Below are 20,778 nucleotides of genomic sequence, written 5' to 3' on the forward strand. Positions count from 1 at the left end.
TTGGTAAAGATAGAGATTAGTAAAAAGATAGAACAAAGGGAGACAAGTGAGTGCCAAAAACAAATAAGGACTAAGAATTACCCTTGTAACGGTCTGTCCTATAGATGCATCCTCACTGATCAGAACATTATAGATATCCTGATCAAACATTGGAGCATTGTCGTTGACATCCATGAGTTCGATGACAACCATCGTAGCAGTGCTAAGAGGAGGGTTCCCATTGTCCCAAGCCTCAACAGTGATGTAGTAGTCCTTGCATATCTCAAAGTCCAAGTCATCAGCCACTGTAATTGAGCCTAAAAATATGCAAATTGTTGTTAATTAAACAAAAAAACATTAAAACAAGACTTTATGTAATCTAACAATGAAATGTTTATTAAAATAGGATTCTACTCATTCAAATATTTTAACATATTGTACAACAAGCCACATCTGCTCACCCAGTTTTCTGTTTATGTTGAACTTTCCCAACTCGTTGCCCGATCTGATGCTGTAGGTGATCTCAGCATTGGGTCCGATGTCGGCGCTTGTCGCCAATATTCGCAGAACCTCGGTTCCCACGGCGACATCCTCGGGGACAGTAACGGCATAATCTCTCCTCTGGAAAACTGGAGCATTGTCATTCACATCCAGGACCAATATAGTCAAATCAACCTGAGTGACAAAGAGCAAAAATTGGGAAACTTAATATGCTCCAGTTAAGATCAAAACACCTACAGATCACTTAAACCATTTTAATCATTAAACATTTGAAACATTAAAAAAAATACAATAAAAGCAGTTGTGAGATCTCACAATAACAAAGCTGTCTCTTGTGACTTGCTGAGTCACTGTTGATGTGTAAGTTATAATTTTAGTTTGTTTATCGGACCCATTATAGAAATCTAAGAGGACCTTAGAAAGACCAACCCACTCAGTGGAAGTGCAACTCTGTTCCAGTTTCCCTGCTTTCCCTCTGACATTGTTAACGTCACCTTCCCCATCTTTTCTGTCGCGGCCACTGAAAACTGTAATGATATTTTATCTTAATTAAAATCTATCCTGTTATTAAACTAATCTCTCTAGTAAACAGAATGGCTTCAGTCGCTGGCATATGCAAGCATTAATTTCTTCACGCCTATGAACAGAGATACAGAATCACATCCCAACACAGTGCTGCTTACATTCTAACATCTCTGGTGCCACTAATCTAAACTGTAGTACAGACAGATATGGTGTTGATCATTCAGATAATTTTGATAAGATCGTACACTCAGACATGACAGCCACAAAATTATTAATTTATTAATAATATTATTTTTTAACTAAGCTTTTGAATGAATGTTTTTACCTCACAACAACCATATATTTATTAAAATAATGTATTATGTCCATAATAAACAATTTTATAACAGATTTATACCAAAATAAAACTATTTTATGTAACGATATTTTGTTTAAGACCAGGCGGCGCCTATTTTGCATCATTTGTAACTCTTGGGTTGGATTTACAGAATAAATTGTAAAGCGGAGATGGGTTATTTATTTACTACTATATGGTAATGAAGTAATGAGGAAGCCTAAAATCACTTACATGTTACTTGTTTTTAATATTAAAGGTGTTGCTATCACAAACTGATAATCAGCTGAACGGACATGCGGTATATTACGCTTTTTTGATTGAAATAGCTGGTCTATCAGTTAGCTGTTTTTCCAAGCAGTTTGCTTTTTGTGTCAGGCTTCAATCTATTTGATCGTGTTTATTCAAGCCTTTTGTCTCATTGTGATATTAGAAGAAACGTGTATTAAAAAAAAAACAACAACAAAAAAACAATTGATTCACGATGTTACAACTTCATACTTTAATTTAACCACTAAGTAACTTGTTACTAACCTGTGAGGAGAGTGCCCCCTGTTGTCCAACCCGATCGGTAGCCTGAACACGAATGCGATACGAGTCTCGGCTCTCTCTGTCCAGGAATTTCTCCAGGATCACTATTCCAGTAACCGGATCGATGGAAAATATCCCATCGAATGAATCCACCAGAGAATATACAACTGTACGATTCAGACCTGGATGGTACAGTCGGTTACAGTGTATTGCAAAAGCATTTATACACCATCAACAGATTTAGTCTTAGTATAATCAATGGATGGTCCAAAATCAGTTAGTGCATAATTGTGAAATGGAAGGATAATTATACATGCTTTGAAAATTTTACAAATCAATAATATGTAGGAATCATTAAGCATTTTTTGCCAACACTTTGAAGTAAGACATTTGCTGCAATAACTGAAGAATAGCATTTTGCATTTCTTATTTTTGCAAGGCTAGAGACTGAAATTGGTTCATCTACTTTGCAATATAGTTAAATTTTAGTTCAAAATGACATATTCTCAGTTTTGTCTTCATAGCATATTTCTGCCACAATCAGGCGCGTACATGGTTCTGTACATCAGTGGCTGATGACTTGGACACAGAATTTTGGGTAACACTTTATTTGAAGGGGTGTGGATAAGACTGACATGACACTGTCATAAACATGTCATAACACCTGTCATGAACATGAAGAAGTCATTATGAATGTTTGACAGTTGTCATGACGTGTCATTCGGTAAATAATGACACTTTTAATGCAAAACTTCTTGTTGGTTTACCTTCATCAGGGTCACTGGCTTGCAGGCGGGTAAGCAAAGCCTTGGGGGAGGCATTCTCATACACACTCGCCAGGTAATGAGTTGTCGAAAATGAGGGAGCATTGTCATTCACGTCCAACACTTTTAGAGAAATGTCAGATCGGCAGAACAGCCCTCCCCCGTCAGTAGCCTGAGCAATGAGTTTGTAGGAGGGTGTTGTTTCTCTGTCTATGACGGTGGCGGTTCGCAATTCACCTTGAAACATGAAAGAAATATGTCAGAGCTTTAGCTACTTAGCTTTGGGAGTATTTGTTGCTTTTGCCATGAAAAAAGGAAATGATAAAAAAAAAAAAATAGAATGTACCAGTGTTGGCATCCATATAGAAATCTTCCACTCCGATGCCAAATAGTGAATACTGGATCTCAGCACTGGAACCTGAGTCAGCATCTGTTGCACCAACTGTCAGAATGCCCTTGTTAATAGGAATGTCCTCAGGAAAAGAGGCCCCGTACACTGCCTAGGACAGTAAAAAAAAAAACAATTATATATAGATATATATATATATCTATATATATATATATATATAGATATATATACCACCATATGAGAACAGATGACCACATGTGAAACAACATAGGTGTCTCTAATAAAAAAAAAACAAAAAAAAAAGAAAAAGAAAAATGTGACTGTTTCTGCTTTGCCTCCATTACCCCTGCTGTTAGATCAAGGTCAACACAGTTAAGCTCCCTTTCCTGACCCAGCATCCATTCCAGCCAATAATTGCCTCTGGAAAAGAACTAAGTATCCTCATACACAGGCAAACATGTATGTACTGTATAGTGTGTAACACGTCTCCCTTTTTCTTTTCACTTAGCTATCCTTTGCGATATCTCAAAGTTGATTAGCTGATCATCTCATCAACAGATAATGGAACAGCCACTACCTTCAAAACTGATTAGGCGATAGTGTCTTTCTCTCTAATGGGATTACAATATTGTCTGTCACATACGCTGCAGTAGAAAGTTTAACTAGTTGTCATGTATCACATATTCATTTAGGGCTTTTAATAATAGATTCAGTGTTTTTGTAGGGTGGAGCAATTCTGCAACACGCAACTGAAATAATGTTTTAAAACAAGAATCAAGTGTGACATCTAATGTTGTCTTACATGAGACAGCAACATTGGTTTGAGGTAAAGTTCTTCACCTTTACCCCAAGCTAAAAGTTTATTACAGCTTATTTTAATAAGAATAAACCAGGATAATATTATTTTATGGAATAGCCTTCCGAAAGGTTGACTCCAGATGTATTAGAAGATTGTTAACCTCAGACCACGGCTGCATAACTCTTCAAACAGGCACACTGAAATGAAACTTACATTAACCAAGTAAAAGATAATAAATAATGCATGGTAAAAATTTTGGTAACCAAATGGGTATGAATGCAGCCATGAATGTTGCCATGAATTATATTCTCTTTCTAATAAAATTACTGTTTCTTTTACATTTACAAGAAAAAAAACCCCACACAAATTTGATTAATATGTATAAACAGCACGCTCGTAAGACACAATCTGACCTTAAACTTTTTCATGTTTTTAATTTTTAATGACAGACTAAATGCTTTGTATGCACATACACTTGCCTAACAAGAGTACAGAAGGACTACCAGAAGAGAAGAGGGAGATTGGGAGGAATTCAAAGGAAATTCTTAATGATTTTTAATAATTCTTCTGCTAATTTTGTCAAACTGAAGTACTGCTGAATATTAATAAACGGAATGAAATACTCCCAAAATATTCTCAGCCCATTTATCACTATACTTTGTGATCCTTTGTCTCACAAAGTTCATCCGTTAAAACAGTATAACAGCATGTTGTTAGATTTAGGGTTGTCAAGTTAGTACAAAAAGTTTAAATGAGATGACTATTATTTATGTGATTTAATGTCTTATGTATATCATTCATTTTCATTTATTATTCACATTTTATTAATACATTTTTATGCTGATATACTATAAGAGTACAAGATGAAGATCAGGTTAAAAGTTTGCTGAAAACAATCCAAACATTTTTTTTTTTTTTGCACAATCAGATTGTACTTTAATGCACCGCTGAACAAAACACACGTTTTAACAAACACACTTTCTTTAATTTTCATTCCAAGTTAGGAATATACTCCTAACATAATTTAACACTATGATTTACTCAGCCAAGCCTACATTAAAATTAGCCAAAAGAGGATTTATTAGTAATGAATCTGCAACTTCAAACTAGTTTAGAAATAAAAGCATGCTATACAGTAGAAAAGATTGTTTTATTTGATGATTAATGCATTACTATCAAGGTTCTCCATGCCCAAACCCCAATTCTCAATCTTTTGTTGCCAAGTGTTTCCTGATTAGATTTAACCTAAATATAAAATTGTCAAAACAAAACAAACAAACATAAACAATGATTACATGGATGGATGGATGGATGGATGGATGGATGGATGGATGGATGGATGGATGGATGGATAACAGACTTTAGACACTGTGTTAAGAATCACTCAACCAAATTTAACACAGCAGCTGTATTATGTAGCAACAATCAAACAGACAGTATTAAAGTCCTTTACAGATAAGAAAATGTAACGTATCTGAACCAGCGTTGGTCACAGGTACATTTACTTGCTTTTCACATTAATATGTTGCACACCTACATATTTGCCCATCTCTAACCTGGTTGCAGATGGGACTGTTGTCATTGGCATCCATCACCGTTACCTCCACTGCAGTATGAGCGACATAGAGGCCATCGCTGGCCGTGATATTGAGCAAGTACCAGTCCTGTTGCTCACGATCCAGCAGACCACTGACATAAACCTTCCACTCCCCTTGCACAAGAGTAAGGCCAAACACTCCTCTCTGATTTCCCCCTGGAAACACACATAAGATTTGAAACCCACTGAAAAACAAAGGCAGACGTGATAGTGAACTGACATTTTTAAAAGCCATGACCAACTGATTAAAACCATTCACACAGTCAAATTATAGGGATTCCTTTTTAGTGCAACCATCAACCACAATATCAGAGTGGAATTGTAGCCATGGATTATGGAAATTTGATGTTCAATGGTATTAATTAGCTTAATTACTACTTAATATGATATAATACAAACATAACTTAATCTGATCACATACAAATGATTTACTCCAGAACTTACATTTTTCTCATTGAATATTTTTTAATTAAATACAAGAACACGCAATGTGAAACAAACATTATTTCAGTGAATGAGGAAATAATGAAGTTAAGCTGCACAAACATTTATGACTTCATTTTCGTCACCTGTGATGTAAAAGCTGACGAGGCGGTTTTGGTCAGTACCATCTCGGTCTTTGGTTTTCAGGACAGCCACAACTTCACCGAGTGGATCACTCTCCTTCACGGCGCCTCTGTAGAACTCCCTCTCGAACCTCGGCGGGTTGTCGTTGACGTCCGACACGGTGATGGTCACCACTGTGGTGGAGGAGAGAGGCTGTGACTCGGCCAGATCGGAGGCCACGACTTCGAAGCTGTAACTCGAGCAGGCCTCGTGGTCCATTTGAGTCACTGTGGTGATCCAGCCTGTTTTGCTATCAATGGCAAAAACAGAACCGGTGGTGATTGGGCCGGTGAGGGACAAAGTGTCCTTCGTTAGGTCCGGGTTGTAGGTGAGCAGTAGCCCAAGGCTGTATGTCACCTGCAGTTTAAAGAAGATACACACACTACTATGCGCAAGTAAGTGTAACTTTTTTTTTTTGAATGATACAGATGTCTTCAATAAAATTGAACTTGTTTTTCACATACCTGTCCATTAGAGCCCCAGTCTGGATCAAGAGCACGGACTTGAATTACTCTCGTCCCTGAAGGCATACCTTCCATCACTGTGGCTACGTACGTGCTGGTTTCAAACTCTGGCTTGTTGTCATTTACATCTAGAATCTGTAGGGTGATAAAATGTCTGTAATTAATCCATGAATAATGTAATTTATTCACAAAAATATAATACTACAAGGAGAAAAACATTGTCTGCAGTTTAATTCCTTGTAACCGCTTCATATTAATAGAATTGCTCAGGGGTGATTCTATAATTGGAGATACATTTGGCACTTCAAGAAATGACAAAAAAAAACTTTTCATTTCTTAAAAATTTTCTTAGGTAGTCTATTGAAAAGGCATTAAACTTTAAAAAAATCTGTAATTGCCAAACATTAGCTACATATTTTATAATTTTTTCTCAGAAAAAACGTATATTTTGCGGTATGTTATGTCAACTCTGTTACGGACAATATAGACAGTTAGTGAAAAAAACAATAAATTCTAGCAGACTAAAATATTTTTATTCCATTACACCAAGTGTCCTACTACCCAAATACTTTAAATGGAGATGTTTTACTTAAAAATACATTTTAAACAATCAAAAGATACTCAACTTTTCACAGAGTTGTTCGCATAGGGTCAAACGTTTTTCATTAAAACTCATTGAAAACCATCATTCTTTTAGAAATAAAATTGGTCAGTAATACTAAATCACAGCAGAAGTCAACCAACAATGTATATGGTGCTCTAGACAACAGTTTTCCTTTTTTTTTGGTGAAAGTATGTCATAAACATGTCAACTCTGTTACCTAACAGAGTTGGTGTTAGTAACAGAATTGACAGGACCATAATAATTTAGAACTGAAAACTCTGTTATTGTCAACTCTGTTACCCTATTTGGTAACAGAGTTGACAGTAACAGAATTGACAATTTCAAACATTTTTATTAAAAACTCCACTTGTGAGTAGAAATTGTGAAAAAACATGACACCACTGAGATAATGGTTTAAAAACCATTAAAAAAACTTGTCTCTGATCAAAAATCTGTTGTATTTTTCTCATGATTCTTTGGTAACAAGATTGACGTTGAAAACGATAACACCTGGTGATTGTGATTTTTAAACTAAAATATTTCCCAGAGAATGGCACATAGACCTCTGTGTGTTTCAGGTCTTATCAGTAAAAGTAAATGACTTAATTTTATGCAGTTTATATAGCCGTAGAAGGCAATTTCCCAGATTTACAGGGACAAAACCATATGGTAACAGAGTTGACAAAAAATTCTCGGACACATATTTTTTCAAAAATAAGGGTATTTTGAGTTAATTTAATGTGATGTTGTTATTAAATTGACCTTTTAGGCAGTTTAAAAAAAGACAGAAAAAACAAATTCACCAAAGAAAAATAATAAAACATAGGTTTTTGCATCATTTTTCAGGTTAATAAAAAAGACAGTACCCAACTCGGACGACAAGAAATCTTGGTTTTTCAGCTATATAAAACAATTTTAAATGTATTTACTTAAATGTTTTTACTTGTTAAATATTATGATCCATTAAAATGAGTAATAAATTACGAAAACATTTAAAAATTGAAATATTTTAATATACCAGACCAAAAATAATGACTCTGGACATCAAATGTATCTGCAATTATAGAATGACCCTCAGGCTTTTCAAGAAAGTGTGATAGTGACAGAGTTAATAAATAAAAATTTGACAGTTTGCTTTATTTTTCCCCCTTGGACTGCAAAAAGTGAATGAAACCGAAAGGCTCCTTTCTGGGTTCCATCACAGACCTTCACTTCCAAGTCCACGGTTGACATGGTCTCGATCAAGTCTTTTCTTGCAGTTGCTGCAACCTTAAACCTGAAGCTGCTGACTTCCTCATAGTCCAATGGCTTCAGCAGCCGGATGAGACCCGTCTCTTTCTCCACTAGGAAGGTTGCCCCCTGGTTGCTGTCGATTGTCTCCCCAGGGACAGCAGTGAAGAACCCCGTCTGGCCAGGGCCTGTGTAAACGGAGCCCAGCACTGTTCCTACTGCAGTATCCTCAGGGATGGTAAAAGAATACTGAGGCTGGCTGAACGAGGGGATGAATGAATCTGGCGGGACGACTTGAATAAAAGCTGACACCAGGGAGTGTTTGGGAGCAGCGCCGCAGTCTGTGGCTTTGACGAAGAAGGACAGGACAGTTCCTTGAAGGTGGTCAACAGCACTTTTAGTCATCATCCAACCACTGTCTGGCTCCACCTGTGCAACCACAAGACCCACTTTAAAACTTTAAAGGCAACAGAATTTTTTTTTTTTTAAAAAAGCTATACAATCGAGGGAATATGTCCACTACTACATTGTAATTTTTGGTCAGAGCTCTGGATGTTTTTAACAAGCTGCCATGTTACAACCTCAAAGAATTTAATTAGATTTTACATAACAGGCCAGTTGTGAAGCATATCCACCTTTTACTGGAATTATAGCCGCAACTTTTCTAGTGTGTGCCTTGACCAGCTTACAGAATAATTATGTTGCTCCTTCTATTTTCCAAAATTACTCAAGCTTAGCTAGACTGGATGAGTAGCATCTGGGAACAGCAACATGGTAAACGGCTAGCACTTATGCAGCGCTTTATCAAGTCCAGGGCACCCCAAAGCGCTTCACACTACATTCAGTCATTCACGCACTGTTGGTGGAAAGCTGCTGGAGTGTAGCCACAGCTGCTCTGGGGCACACTGACATGCACCGGCGCCACCTGACCACCACCAGCAGGCAAAGCGGATGCAGTGTCTTGCCCAAGGACACAACAACCTAAGTGAGCAGAGTGGGAATTGAGCTGACAACCCACAAATTTTGGGATGAATGCCTACCATGGCTTTTAAATAGGATTCAGCCAAAGAGTTTGGGTGCTCCATTCTAATACATTAAAATCTATGGACCTACGCAAATGTTGTTCTGACATTCGTATATCACGTGTCACCATGCTGTGACGATGTTCTGACACAGTGTCAGAACAACATGCTGTCATATCAGAGCCTACGTCTCTAATATGTTTTTGTCCAGTTTTACCATGTATTTAGCTCCATTCATCTTAAAGCCAATTTCTAATCAACTTCCCCGTCCGAATGTAGAAGGGTGTGTTAAATTCCACTGTATGCCATGCTTTTCAGATTTCATTTGTTAAAAATTTGAAAACTATATCTTGTTTTCCTTCTTCACAATTGTCTACTACATTTGTTGATCTAAACACATAAAAATCCTAATAAAATACAAATATTTGTGCTTGAAACAGTTCAAGCGGTATGACACTTGTGCACAGCACTGTGCATCCCAAATTTTTTTTTTTCAAAGAATTCCAGTAAATTAATCCATGATTAACATTACATCTGTCTTCAGAGCAGATGTCCACGTTATAAATTTTAAATAATTGTCTTTCACCAACTGCCCGGAAAATCAACCCCAGTGCAAAATTATCGTGATTTAATGGAAAAAATATGTAGTCTACATCAAACAGATGGAGCTTAATCCTATAAAGTAAGTAGGGGGATATCATCTGACAATATCCCATCACTAAAAATCAGGTTACGCTTTTCCACATGTCGTGCAATTATGAGGTTTGCGTCTTTCTCATGAAGGACAGTAGATTATACTATGACCAAAATTAACTGACCTCCAGCACATCAACCAGTGACAGACGAGCCTCACTGTAAAGGGAGTAAGTTATCCTCCCATTAGAGCCAGCATCAGGGTCAGTGGCCTGAATCTGTGTGACAAGAGAACCTTTAGCAACATTAGCTTTAATGCTCATGCGGTACTCCATGGCTCTGAACTGTGGAGCGTTGTCATTTTCATCTGCCAGGACCACTCGCACGGTGCAAAATGATGCGCGACCTGTTAAAGAGAAAACACATAGTTGTCACATTCCCAGTCCATGAAGCATAAGTGTTTTGCTTGTTTTATCACTTAGAGATTTGACTCCGGGTCATTTTAGTCCTCAGCAAATTTGTAAAGCTCTTTTGTACCCACACACTAGCATTTCATTATTTTCTACTTTCATGTTAAAAGTAGAAATTTTGTGTAGGAGTATATTTCTGTATTACAGTATTTTCAATTAATTATGGAGACGAATAATCCTAAAAATGTACCAATCATACATAGATTCAATTGAATGCAGGCATTTTCTGGAGCTTTGAAATAATTGCATTTCCATTGACCATAACTGATCAGCTTGGATACGAAAGAACCTAAACTGCAAAAATACAAAAATAGAGAATTGTGAACTGTATAGCATTTGAGCAACTCCTGATAAAAATAAAATAAAAAAAGAATATAAGAGGTACAAACGTGAATACCTCCTCCATCCAAGGCCATTACTGTCAGCACCATGTCTTTGTTCACAGGATTTTCTCTGTCTAATCTCTGAAGAGTGGATATGACCCCGTCTGCATCGACGCCGAACTTGATTTTCCCCAGGTCATTGATGAACGAGTAGGTTATCTGACCATTCAGCCCAGAGTCCTCATCCATTGCTGAAACCTGGAGTCCATTTGCAAATTCAGTCAAAATGTGCTCCCTTTAAATATTGCAATTAATTACAAGTCAAACAGATTGAAAAAAAAAAAAAATCTTAATTACTTGGATGACTTTGGTTCCTGGAGGCGAATTTTCAAGAACCTCAGCCAGGTAAAACCTTTGACTGAATACTGGGCTGTACAGATTGGCTCCCAGGACACGTACAATTACCTGCAAATCACAACTACAGTCACCCAGTCATCCTCTCGATCATTGTCTGCTGACATGTTGCGGATGTCATCACAATAAGGACAACTGGGTGGTTTGTCAAACATAATCAGATAAACGTATAAATGAGCAAACCACCAATTCAGACTCCCGACATACTTTTCATGTAAAATTCCATACTTTTCCACACTCGGCATTCCAGAATTCTTAGTCCTTTATGTTTACTTTAAAATATGAAATACTAAAGTTTACTATGAATTTCTGGTAAAAAGTGAAGGAAAGACAAACAAGGGTAAGGTAGAACGAAAGAGAATGAAGAAAAATAAGTTGGGAAAGAAAGAAACCAATTAGGAAAGAAGAAAAGACACATAGGAGGTGGAGCAGAGGAAGGAAACAAGTAAAAACACAAGGGAGGAACAGAAGGAAGAAACAAGGATAGCAAGAAGAAAAAACACAAGGAGGAGATGAAGAAAGGACGCAAGAAAAAGGAAAAACATGAAGGAGGAGATATGATGCAAGGAAAGAATTAGGACAGCAAAATATAAAAGGTAGGATACCAGGACGGAAGAACAGATGAAAGGAGGCAAAGAGACAAGGAAGAAGGACAAGCAGTAGAAAAAGAAGGGAGTCATGAATATTGAAGTTAAGGAAGAATACAAAGAAGGATGAAAGAAGGAACAACAGAATGTAGACAACAAACCAAAAAGTAATGCAATAAATTGTCTACATTCCCAGAATATCCCTTCAATCACAGAGAACCTGCATATCTCTTTTTAATAGTTTTTCCTGTATTTGGCTTAACTGTCATGATACAAATAGGATGAGAAGTTACTATTAAGCATGTCTAAAATGTTAGCGTTAAAATAAATCCCATTTGTAATTGCCGCAAAGTGACAAATGCGTGGATGTTTTCCAGTTAGCCACTCAACGTCACAGTAAATTCGATGTGACACAGCATTAACCTCCTGCAGCAACCCCACACTCATCCCAGTTAGCTGTGGCAGATGTTTGCCATAATTTCCAACTGAGACATCGCTAACAAAGGTCACTCGGCTCGCGCTATCATTGCTTGGAGAGGTTTTGAAAGAGGGCAAATAAACTGACAGGACCAGACTGTAAGCTGCTGAGAAGCGGGTTCACCTGAGCAGTGTTGGTGAAGACTCCATCTGACACAGACACATTGAGTTGATAGAAGAGTTTCATGCCTTGTCTCCTCTTGTTAGACAGACGAAGCACCCCTGTATCTGGCTCCATCATGAAAGTCATTTTCTCATTCCCTGAGAGAATACTATACCTACGGGAAAAAAAAAATTGATTATAAGAGTATAATCTTGCAATCAGACTCTGACGTTATTATGGGTTATGGTCGCAGAAAGCTGAAACCGGAAATACTGCTGCTTCAGTAAAATACTTAAAAACGATGAATGATGTTCATTTAATTTTAAAACAATAATGTTGCTGAATGGTTTGATTGCACGTTGAGAAAAAAAGAATTCAAGCATATTTATATTTTACATATTGATCACTAATACATTCAAATATTAGAATTCTACAATAAAAAGATTTTAAAAAAACTATAGCTTTTTTAAAAACATTAGCTCTCACCTCAGCCTCTGAGCATCACAGATGTCAGCATCTGACGCTTGAAGGCAAGTCACAAAGTGCCCTCTGGGAGCCAGGTCACTGACAAAAGCCTCGTACACCGCTTGGCTGAAATTAGGGGGGTTGTCGTTTGTGTCAGTTACAACCACAGTGACACTAACATCAGTGCTCAGGGCAGGATCTCCACTGTCTGTCGCCCTGACAATGAAGTTGTGGCGCTGCATGAGCTCATAGTCAAGCATGCGTGACGTGAATATCAATCCCCTGCTGCTGTCAATTTGGAAGTAGTCGGTGCTGTTGTAGATGTCAGACAGGATCTGGTAAGTCACTACGGCGTTCTTCTCCGAGTCCTGGTCTGGTGCAAAGACCTGAAGGGAAAGGAACAGAACATTTTGGAATGCCTTATGCATTATTCAGGACCGAGAGTATAAAAAAAATACCAGAAAGACAAAAAAAAAAAAGTAGATAGTAGTAGTGGAAGTTTAAGACAGAGCCTGGCAGCACAAATCACAGTTATACCTGCATACATACCTTTTGGCTATCTATATTGGTTTTATTGGGAGTTGCTTCCCAGAATAAGAAATGAACTAAAGCAATGTCTCTCTGCTTTCAAATTAAAAATATATAAAAATGTAACCATTGAAATTAAATTTGAAAAGGGAAGTTGGGAGAATAACTGAGCAATGAAGCAACAGTGTCATTTTCTGAACCAGAACAACCAGCAATTTCCAAACTGTTTGTTCAAGGCCGTCAACTAAACAAATATGAAAGAGCCACATTCATAATGTGAATGATGAAAATGACTCGAGCTTGTAATAATGATGTGGCTTAATTGCCACAAAGATGTTCTACAAGAAAATAAATTAACAGCAGCTATTGTTGAGGTCAATTACTCATTTTCAAATGTCAATGTAAATACACCACTGCACCAAGAAATGAGCTTGTGACCAGAGTTGTTAGATTATCCTGCTTGATCTTGAAATTGTTTGAAATCATCGTTGGTGATCCATGAATGCATCAAAAGTGACAACAGGTCTTGCTCACAGCAACACTTATCCGTGTGGGAGAGTTCAAGAAATGTTTTTTTTTCAGTAGGTAATAGGGAGGGTAAGGTCTCTGCTCTCTAAAGAATTCACCAAGACATTGCTGTTTGAAGATTACTGTGTTAGACACTAAAACTGAACTCTGTCATTATTTTGTTTTAGTTTTAAAATAGTAAAATCTTGTTTTATAGTTGCTGCACATAAGTAATATGGTGTTACTTCTGGTCTTCTTAACACAATCTTCCTTACATGTACTTTTGTTTTTATCATCGCAAACAAAGTGCTAACAGGGAGGAGTGGGGGGAGCTGGGGGCTTACTGTATTTTCCGCACTATAAGGCGCACCGGATTATAAGGCGCACCTTCAATGAATGGCCTATTTTAGGACTTTTTTCATACATTAGGCGCACCGCATTATAAGGCGCATAGAATAGACGCTTCATACTCTATTATTACACATCCACATTAATAAAGAAATGGTCCCCGAGTACTTTATATAGTAGGCTGGCCCAGTCGTTGTTTCACTCACGGTGTTGGTGTTGCGATATTATGCCCAACTGCTTTCTGGGTAACACAGACCAACCGACAAGCTGCCGCTGCAGTCTCTGTCTCTCTTCCCCTGCCCCTCCCCCCCTTTAAATGTATTATCAAACTTTATTAACAAACCAGTGTTCTGACAACTATCCCAGCATGCACCGCGCACTACTTCTTCTACGGGGGAAAAAGAAGTTGGCGGCTGCTTACCGTAGTGGACCAACTACGTAAGCAGCCTACTGCATGTCTGTGTAAACATGACGTCTTTCATTTCGATCTGAGTTAATTAGCGTAGCATTTCTGCCGGATTTTCACAACATATCAGCCACGGCAATGGACAGGGGAACCAACAAGTTCATGTCATCTTTTTTGGACAACATCAAGGTGTTTGAGCCACTGGATGCCTCCGCGTCACAGCTAAAAGCTACCGATAGATGAGGAAAACAGCAGATCCTCACACCCTCAGCATAAATATAGCTGTGGACAAGATCACTGATGCCTATTGTTCTTGCAAGGCTGGGTAAGTCGGCATTCATGGTTTTGATGGTCCACAATGTACATTAGCATATGTTTACTACTGTAGCTTGTGTTTGTGAGACGGTCACGCACGTGGTAGCTGCACTGTGACCTAAAATGGGCATTAGCCAATGAAACGCGGCCCCTGTGGTAAGGTCCGTTGCTGGACCTGTTGTGGCTCAATATTGGTCCATATATAAGGCGCACCGGATTATAAGGCGCACTGTCGGCTTTTGAGGAAATTGAAGGTTTTTAGGTGCGCCTTATAGTGCGGAAAATACGGTACTCCAAGACATGCATTCCTGAAGAATCGAATCACCAGGTTGACGTAATAATGCTTCAACATGATCCACATGCAGTACTCAAACAGTCCAATCTCCAAGTTTAATTAGTCATTTCAGTCTAAGAACAAACAAAGAAACAACAAAAGTCCGGCAGAGATGGAGACGCAACTTTGCCTGCAGGTAGCAATAAGAATAAGAATACATGTTACTTTTTACGTGAATTAATGTTTACGCTGTCAGTTGAACTCGTCCACAAAAATTTTAAAATTGACATATAAAACAATATTGATACTTTTGCTCCACATCATCGATCCATTTGTTATACTTCTATGTATAACAAATACTTACAAGTATAGCCACCCACCTGTAGAACAGATGTTCCAATCATGGAGTTCTCAGATAGCATAGCAGAGTATGACGTGTTCTGAAAAAGTGGGGGGTTGTCGTTCACATCTAGTACAACAATGTCTACATCCACCTCAGACTTTGCCCCTGTCAAGGTATCGGTAGCTTTCACTGTTAGGCGGTAGTACTGCATGGTCTCGTAGTCTAATGGATATCTCACACTGATGATTCCTGTATCAAAGCCGATGTCAAACTGAAAGGAAGGGTCTCCGTCTGAGATGGTGAAGATGATGTCCTGGCCCTCTGGGCTGCTTGCATTGATGCCCAGAACAGAGGTGGAAACTTCTACATCTTCTCTGACTGTTACACCATAGAACGGCTTGTCAAACACTGGCATGGCTTTGTTGACGACTGTAACAGGCAGCTCCACTTCGCTGGACAGTCGAGGGAATCCACCATCAGCCGCAATGATAATCAACCTGTACTCTGCATTTGATAGGTCAGCTTCAAACGCTCGTTTTAAGACCAGCTCTCCGGTCACCGGATTCATCTGGATAAAGTAAAAATATTACCATGTTAATTTTCAAGATCTTGTCATGAAAATTGGACCAAATTTAAAACGGAAGCCACTGTAATTTTCAGCAACCTCAAAGTCCCTGTGCTGCGTCTTCAGGCTGTAAGTCACTTCTCCGTTCAGATCAAAGTCTCGATCAACAGCAGACACCATGAAGATGGCTGATCCTGGCTCTGCTTCCACCTGCACTGCAGCATAGTAGGGGAGGTTCACAAACTCTGGAGCGTTGTCATTTAGATCTTCCACCTATATCAAAAACAAATGAAATCATAAAGAAACATCTACTTTCATGGAACATAATAGTCTTAAAAAATAAGGGCATCCTCTTACCCTTAATCTTTTAGCCTATTTAACCCTTATTCCATAAGGGTTAAGTAGGATATTTCCTACCTAAATCTTACCATCGGATTTAGGTAGTACAGAAGTGATGATTTTATCTTAAACCAATGCACTTAATTACCTGATAATTGCAAAATGTTTAAACCTCCACATAGGGAATAGTTATCTTATTTGGATGCCAACAAAAAAAGGTGGTAGCAAAGTGCTTTAGGAAACAACTGCTGCCGCCCAACAATCTGGGAAGGGTTGCAATGTGCTTAATAATTTGCAAACAAACAACAACAACAAATCTATTTCATAGTGAGAAATATTATTCAAAAATGAAATACACAAAAGACAGAAGTGAACATTTCTGCAAATTTACCTCAAGGATTAACTGTGCAAAGCCAAAAATTAAAAAGAAAAATCCCCCCAAAAAGACATATCATACTAAGCAGGACTCAAAATGTCAGAAAGTGTTCATGACAGCACAATTAGAAAAAAAGACACGCGTGACTTGTTTAAAAGGACTGTCAGGAGAAAATCTATTCTCTGTGAAAATAAATACGGTAGTGTAAGACCTAAATTCATCCACTGAGGGACAGTTATAGATATTTTAATTTTATTCTGTAACTTTGATTTGAAAGTTAACTTACTAAACTACAACTTCTAGCAAACTATACTGGCATCAAATGAGACAAAATTATGCTTGTCAATAACCCAACTCAACGTATCAGCTCATAAGCATGGTAACAATCTGGGCAGCAATAGTAACTGGTCACTTTCTATTACGGTAATTGGTTTTCCCACAGATTCCAATCTAAACAAAAGTATTCTAGAGTTAACTGTGAGGCCATATGCCTACACATGGCCTCTCACAAAATGTGACCACAAGAAGGACAACTATCTGATGAACAGAAGCAAAATTAAAACAGAATGGTTAGAATAGAAATAAGCTAAGAGGAAGCAATGGCTTAGTCAAAGCCCTGACTTGCCTTGAGAGAGCTGTGCAAAAAATTCCTCAAACCTGAATATCACCACCTTACTATTGTAACACTATGTGCCAACAGAACAACCATCAAACTATAAACCTCAGGAACCTAATAGCTGTTAGTGTCTTGGTGGACTTGTCCATGTTTTTGCATCCTTTGAAGATTTTCACTATTTGTCACATTTGATCTACCAGTATTTTACGATATTTTATATATGGCAGATACAAGGTTATTAAATTCTACCAACAAAAACTGCGGTAAAGATTGAACTCAACTTTTTCTACTCTCATATGCCTAAATACAATCCAATACAACAACTGTGTTCACCTCGTGACTGAAGTCTAATTTGTGCAAATAATTTCAGTACAAATGCAAATATCTACAAAAGGCTTAGAGGGCGTGGCTTAGTGGCTCATAAAGGCACAGATTAGAAAACATGATTGAACAAACAGCATCACAAAAATCAAGTTGTGCAACTGTTAAAGTTGATTTATAGTACAAAATTCAAATAACATACATCAATGTTTGTGGTTGTACCATTGCAAATTGTGGGTGTGGATACTTTTGTAAGGCTCTACAGCTAAAATCAAGCATGTTCTTTAGCTTCTGTTTTCAACATTTGTTTCAAGAAGGTTCAAGGCAGTATTTTACAGCAAAGATCAAGCTACTTTTTCAGAGCACCAACTGTACAGGAGATCTAACATAAGCCACAAGGCAAAGAAAACCATGTGAACAAAATTTAAAGAACTTCACATCTTGACAGGATTTCAACGCAGACCCAGTAACAAACTGTAGTCTGAGTCGCTGAGTAGCTGTGGAACAGCGTACATGGGTGCACAGGATGAATCGTAAAGTAAGCACCTCAAATTTAATGGAAGGCTAACTTGACATACTAAAAGAAAATGTACAAAATAAGAAAAAAATAAATAAACTTTCAAATTAAAGTGATTAACTTTGCCATAAACGCATATAAAAACAACATAATCAAGATAAAACAATTAGTAGGATAAAATAATTACACATTATTTTCTTCTGTGATGGTGCTCTGATTCTGTCTTTTGTTGCAAATCAAACACAACACTTCCGTTTCCAGCAGCGTTTCTTCTCAAGAGCCCCAAAGCACTCACTGATAGCTTGTGTCAAGATGAGTTCAACTTAAACCCAGAAAGGCCCTTTGATCACCACTTGTGCTTTAAAGCGCTCAAGAAGAAGCACAGATATAAATTCTGAATGCTTTTTCATCAATACATTCACAATCTCACAACTGACCAAAGGAATTTCTGATCTTTCCCTCATTAACGTCATCTTTAGACATACACACACACACACACACACACACACGCACGCACACACCTCCAGTCAATTAACACCCACCTGTACTTGCACAGTCACCCTCGCCACCCTTAGGATCTCATCTTCTCTGCTGACTTCCACCACAAGCTCGTAACTTCCCATTTCCTCACGGTCAAAAGGAACACCAGTGGTAAGCACCACTCCACATGTAGGCCGTATTGTGAACCGTCCTCCAGGGTTTAGCAGAGTGTATTTCAGTGGCTCGTTGAGGTGATGACCCACTGTATTTACGACAGTCACTAATGTGATGTCGGGTTTGTTCTCTGGAATGGAGGCTGAATATATGGGGCGGGTGAAGAGCAGGCCACTGTCAACAGCTTCTCTCACAAGCACGGTGACGGACGCCATGCTGGAAAAACGCCCGTCCCAGACCTCAAAGAGACAGCAGTGGTTTTGTTTCACAAAACAGCATTTCAGAAGTAGCTGACAATAAAAAAGTAAACATTTGAATGTGCATTTGTTGAGAATGCATTAGATTCTTGTGTTTTAGGAAACCCCCCTTTAAAAAGCTGCTTAATACTTTGTATGGTCACCTGAACATCTTGGGCTGTAAGTTCAATGATCCAGACACAGTAATTCACTCCCCCAAATAAATCACAAATTCACTAAAGCTCCACTGCTGTGTAAGTAACTATAAACATTTTACATGCAGAGGTAAGTACAGTTTCTCCAGAGTATCTGCATTGCACACAGGATGAGATTAAACAATGCTTATATCTGGCTATGTCTACAAATCCTGAGTCAATTCTGTTACAGTGGGATTCAATGCAGATATGATATGAGTTCATGTAAATTCTAAGAGTTTGCCAGTTGATCAAGTGTTCACTCTTCTCTGAGAAAATTGGTGGTATATGTGCCAAGACAAACTATAGCTTATGACTTACCTTCACACTGAAGCGATAACGGTCTTTGCTGAGGTTAGGATTAGTGATAGTCACAACTCCAGTATTGCGCTGAACGGTAAAGCATTCCACACTGTTATCCACCAGGGAATAGGCTAACTTGGGTGTGAGAGATTTTTCTTTGTCACCAGTCATATCAGGGTCTAAAGCCTCAACCCGGAAGACCTCAACTCCCACGTATGTTGGCAGTAGAAGGACTGTCTCGTAGGTGTCCTGAGAGAACTTTGGGGGTGAGTCATTCATGTTGATCACCTAAGACAAGGTGTATGGGGGGGGGGAATGACATCTACTTTAACATCTGAAGAAAATAAAAGAATTGTACTTTTTGGAATATATGGAATATGCAGTACTTGCCTTTATAATCACCTCTGCGGGACTGTCAGCACTCTTAGGTGGTTGACCACTGTCTTGAACATGAACCCGAAAATTGAACTCTGGATAGGTTTCGTAGTCCAAACTGGCAATGGTTCTGAAATTTTACAACACAATCTATAATAAATTGTTAAATTATATCAATAGTGAGCTAAATGGTCTTACTTCTACACAGCTTTTGCACCTACCGAATTGATCCTGTCCCAGAGTCCACACTGAAAAACATACGAGCGGTCTCTTCTATGATCTGGAACACTAACAGGGAATTATGATTGCGATCCTTATCCGTGGCCTGGATAACCAAGGGGTTACCGTCCTCTCCGAGGACAACACTGTTGACTGGAGCAGCTTCACTAACTGTGCCCATATATCTGTCAAGCGATAAGAGAAAAAATTATTGGAAGGAAGAATGCCCTTCTTAAATCTCTCTGGGAAATACCGTTATTCTTACAAGGGCTCAAAACTATTTGCCCATTTCCACCAGCATTATTACCTTATTTTCTGAAATTCAGGTTGGTTATCGTTGACATCCACCACTTGGATGATGACACTGGTGCTGGCCTCCACTCCTGCCATACTCAAGGCACGCACCATCAGAAAGTAGGATGTTATTTGCTGCAGTACAACAACATTCAATCAGCACAGTCACATTTCTTGAGTGTTAAGGGTTTTGGCCTTTGGTTTGATTGTGATTGATTATTTTTTGCAGCTTATTCATGTTCAATATTTTGTGTCATATTAATTTGTCCTT

The 20,778-nt window shown here is 38.2% G+C and overlaps 1 protein-coding gene across 2 annotated transcripts in view; it reads right to left on the minus strand.

Annotated features, from left to right (window-relative positions):
- fat3b (FAT atypical cadherin 3b) overlaps positions 1-20,778 on the minus strand; it is a 76,396-nt gene that overhangs the window by 24,138 nt on the left and 31,480 nt on the right. For both annotated transcript variants that reach the window (XM_014980687.2, XM_088012695.1), the window contains exons 15-35: positions 20,521-20,642; positions 20,216-20,398; positions 20,010-20,124; positions 19,638-19,907; positions 18,775-19,125; positions 16,163-16,336; positions 15,536-16,066; positions 12,799-13,163; positions 12,334-12,487; positions 11,089-11,196; positions 10,806-10,989; positions 10,124-10,344; positions 8,260-8,712; positions 6,450-6,584; positions 5,949-6,342; positions 5,339-5,535; positions 2,981-3,134; positions 2,638-2,871; positions 1,874-2,052; positions 441-654; positions 82-296 (exon numbers count right to left, since the gene is read on the minus strand). In XM_014980687.2, coding sequence (XP_014836173.2) covers positions 82-296; positions 441-654; positions 1,874-2,052; positions 2,638-2,871; positions 2,981-3,134; positions 5,339-5,535; positions 5,949-6,342; positions 6,450-6,584; positions 8,260-8,712; positions 10,124-10,344; positions 10,806-10,989; positions 11,089-11,196; positions 12,334-12,487; positions 12,799-13,163; positions 15,536-16,066; positions 16,163-16,336; positions 18,775-19,125; positions 19,638-19,907; positions 20,010-20,124; positions 20,216-20,398; positions 20,521-20,642 — 4,953 coding nt within the window. The remainder of the gene's footprint in view (positions 1-81; positions 297-440; positions 655-1,873; positions 2,053-2,637; positions 2,872-2,980; positions 3,135-5,338; positions 5,536-5,948; positions 6,343-6,449; positions 6,585-8,259; positions 8,713-10,123; positions 10,345-10,805; positions 10,990-11,088; positions 11,197-12,333; positions 12,488-12,798; positions 13,164-15,535; positions 16,067-16,162; positions 16,337-18,774; positions 19,126-19,637; positions 19,908-20,009; positions 20,125-20,215; positions 20,399-20,520; positions 20,643-20,778) is intronic.

This window comes from Poecilia mexicana, unplaced genomic scaffold (genome assembly GCF_051168715.1).
Source record: "Poecilia mexicana isolate PSO_F unplaced genomic scaffold, ASM5116871v1 scaffold_14, whole genome shotgun sequence".
In the NCBI taxonomy this organism is placed as follows: Eukaryota; Metazoa; Chordata; class Actinopteri; order Cyprinodontiformes; family Poeciliidae; genus Poecilia; species Poecilia mexicana.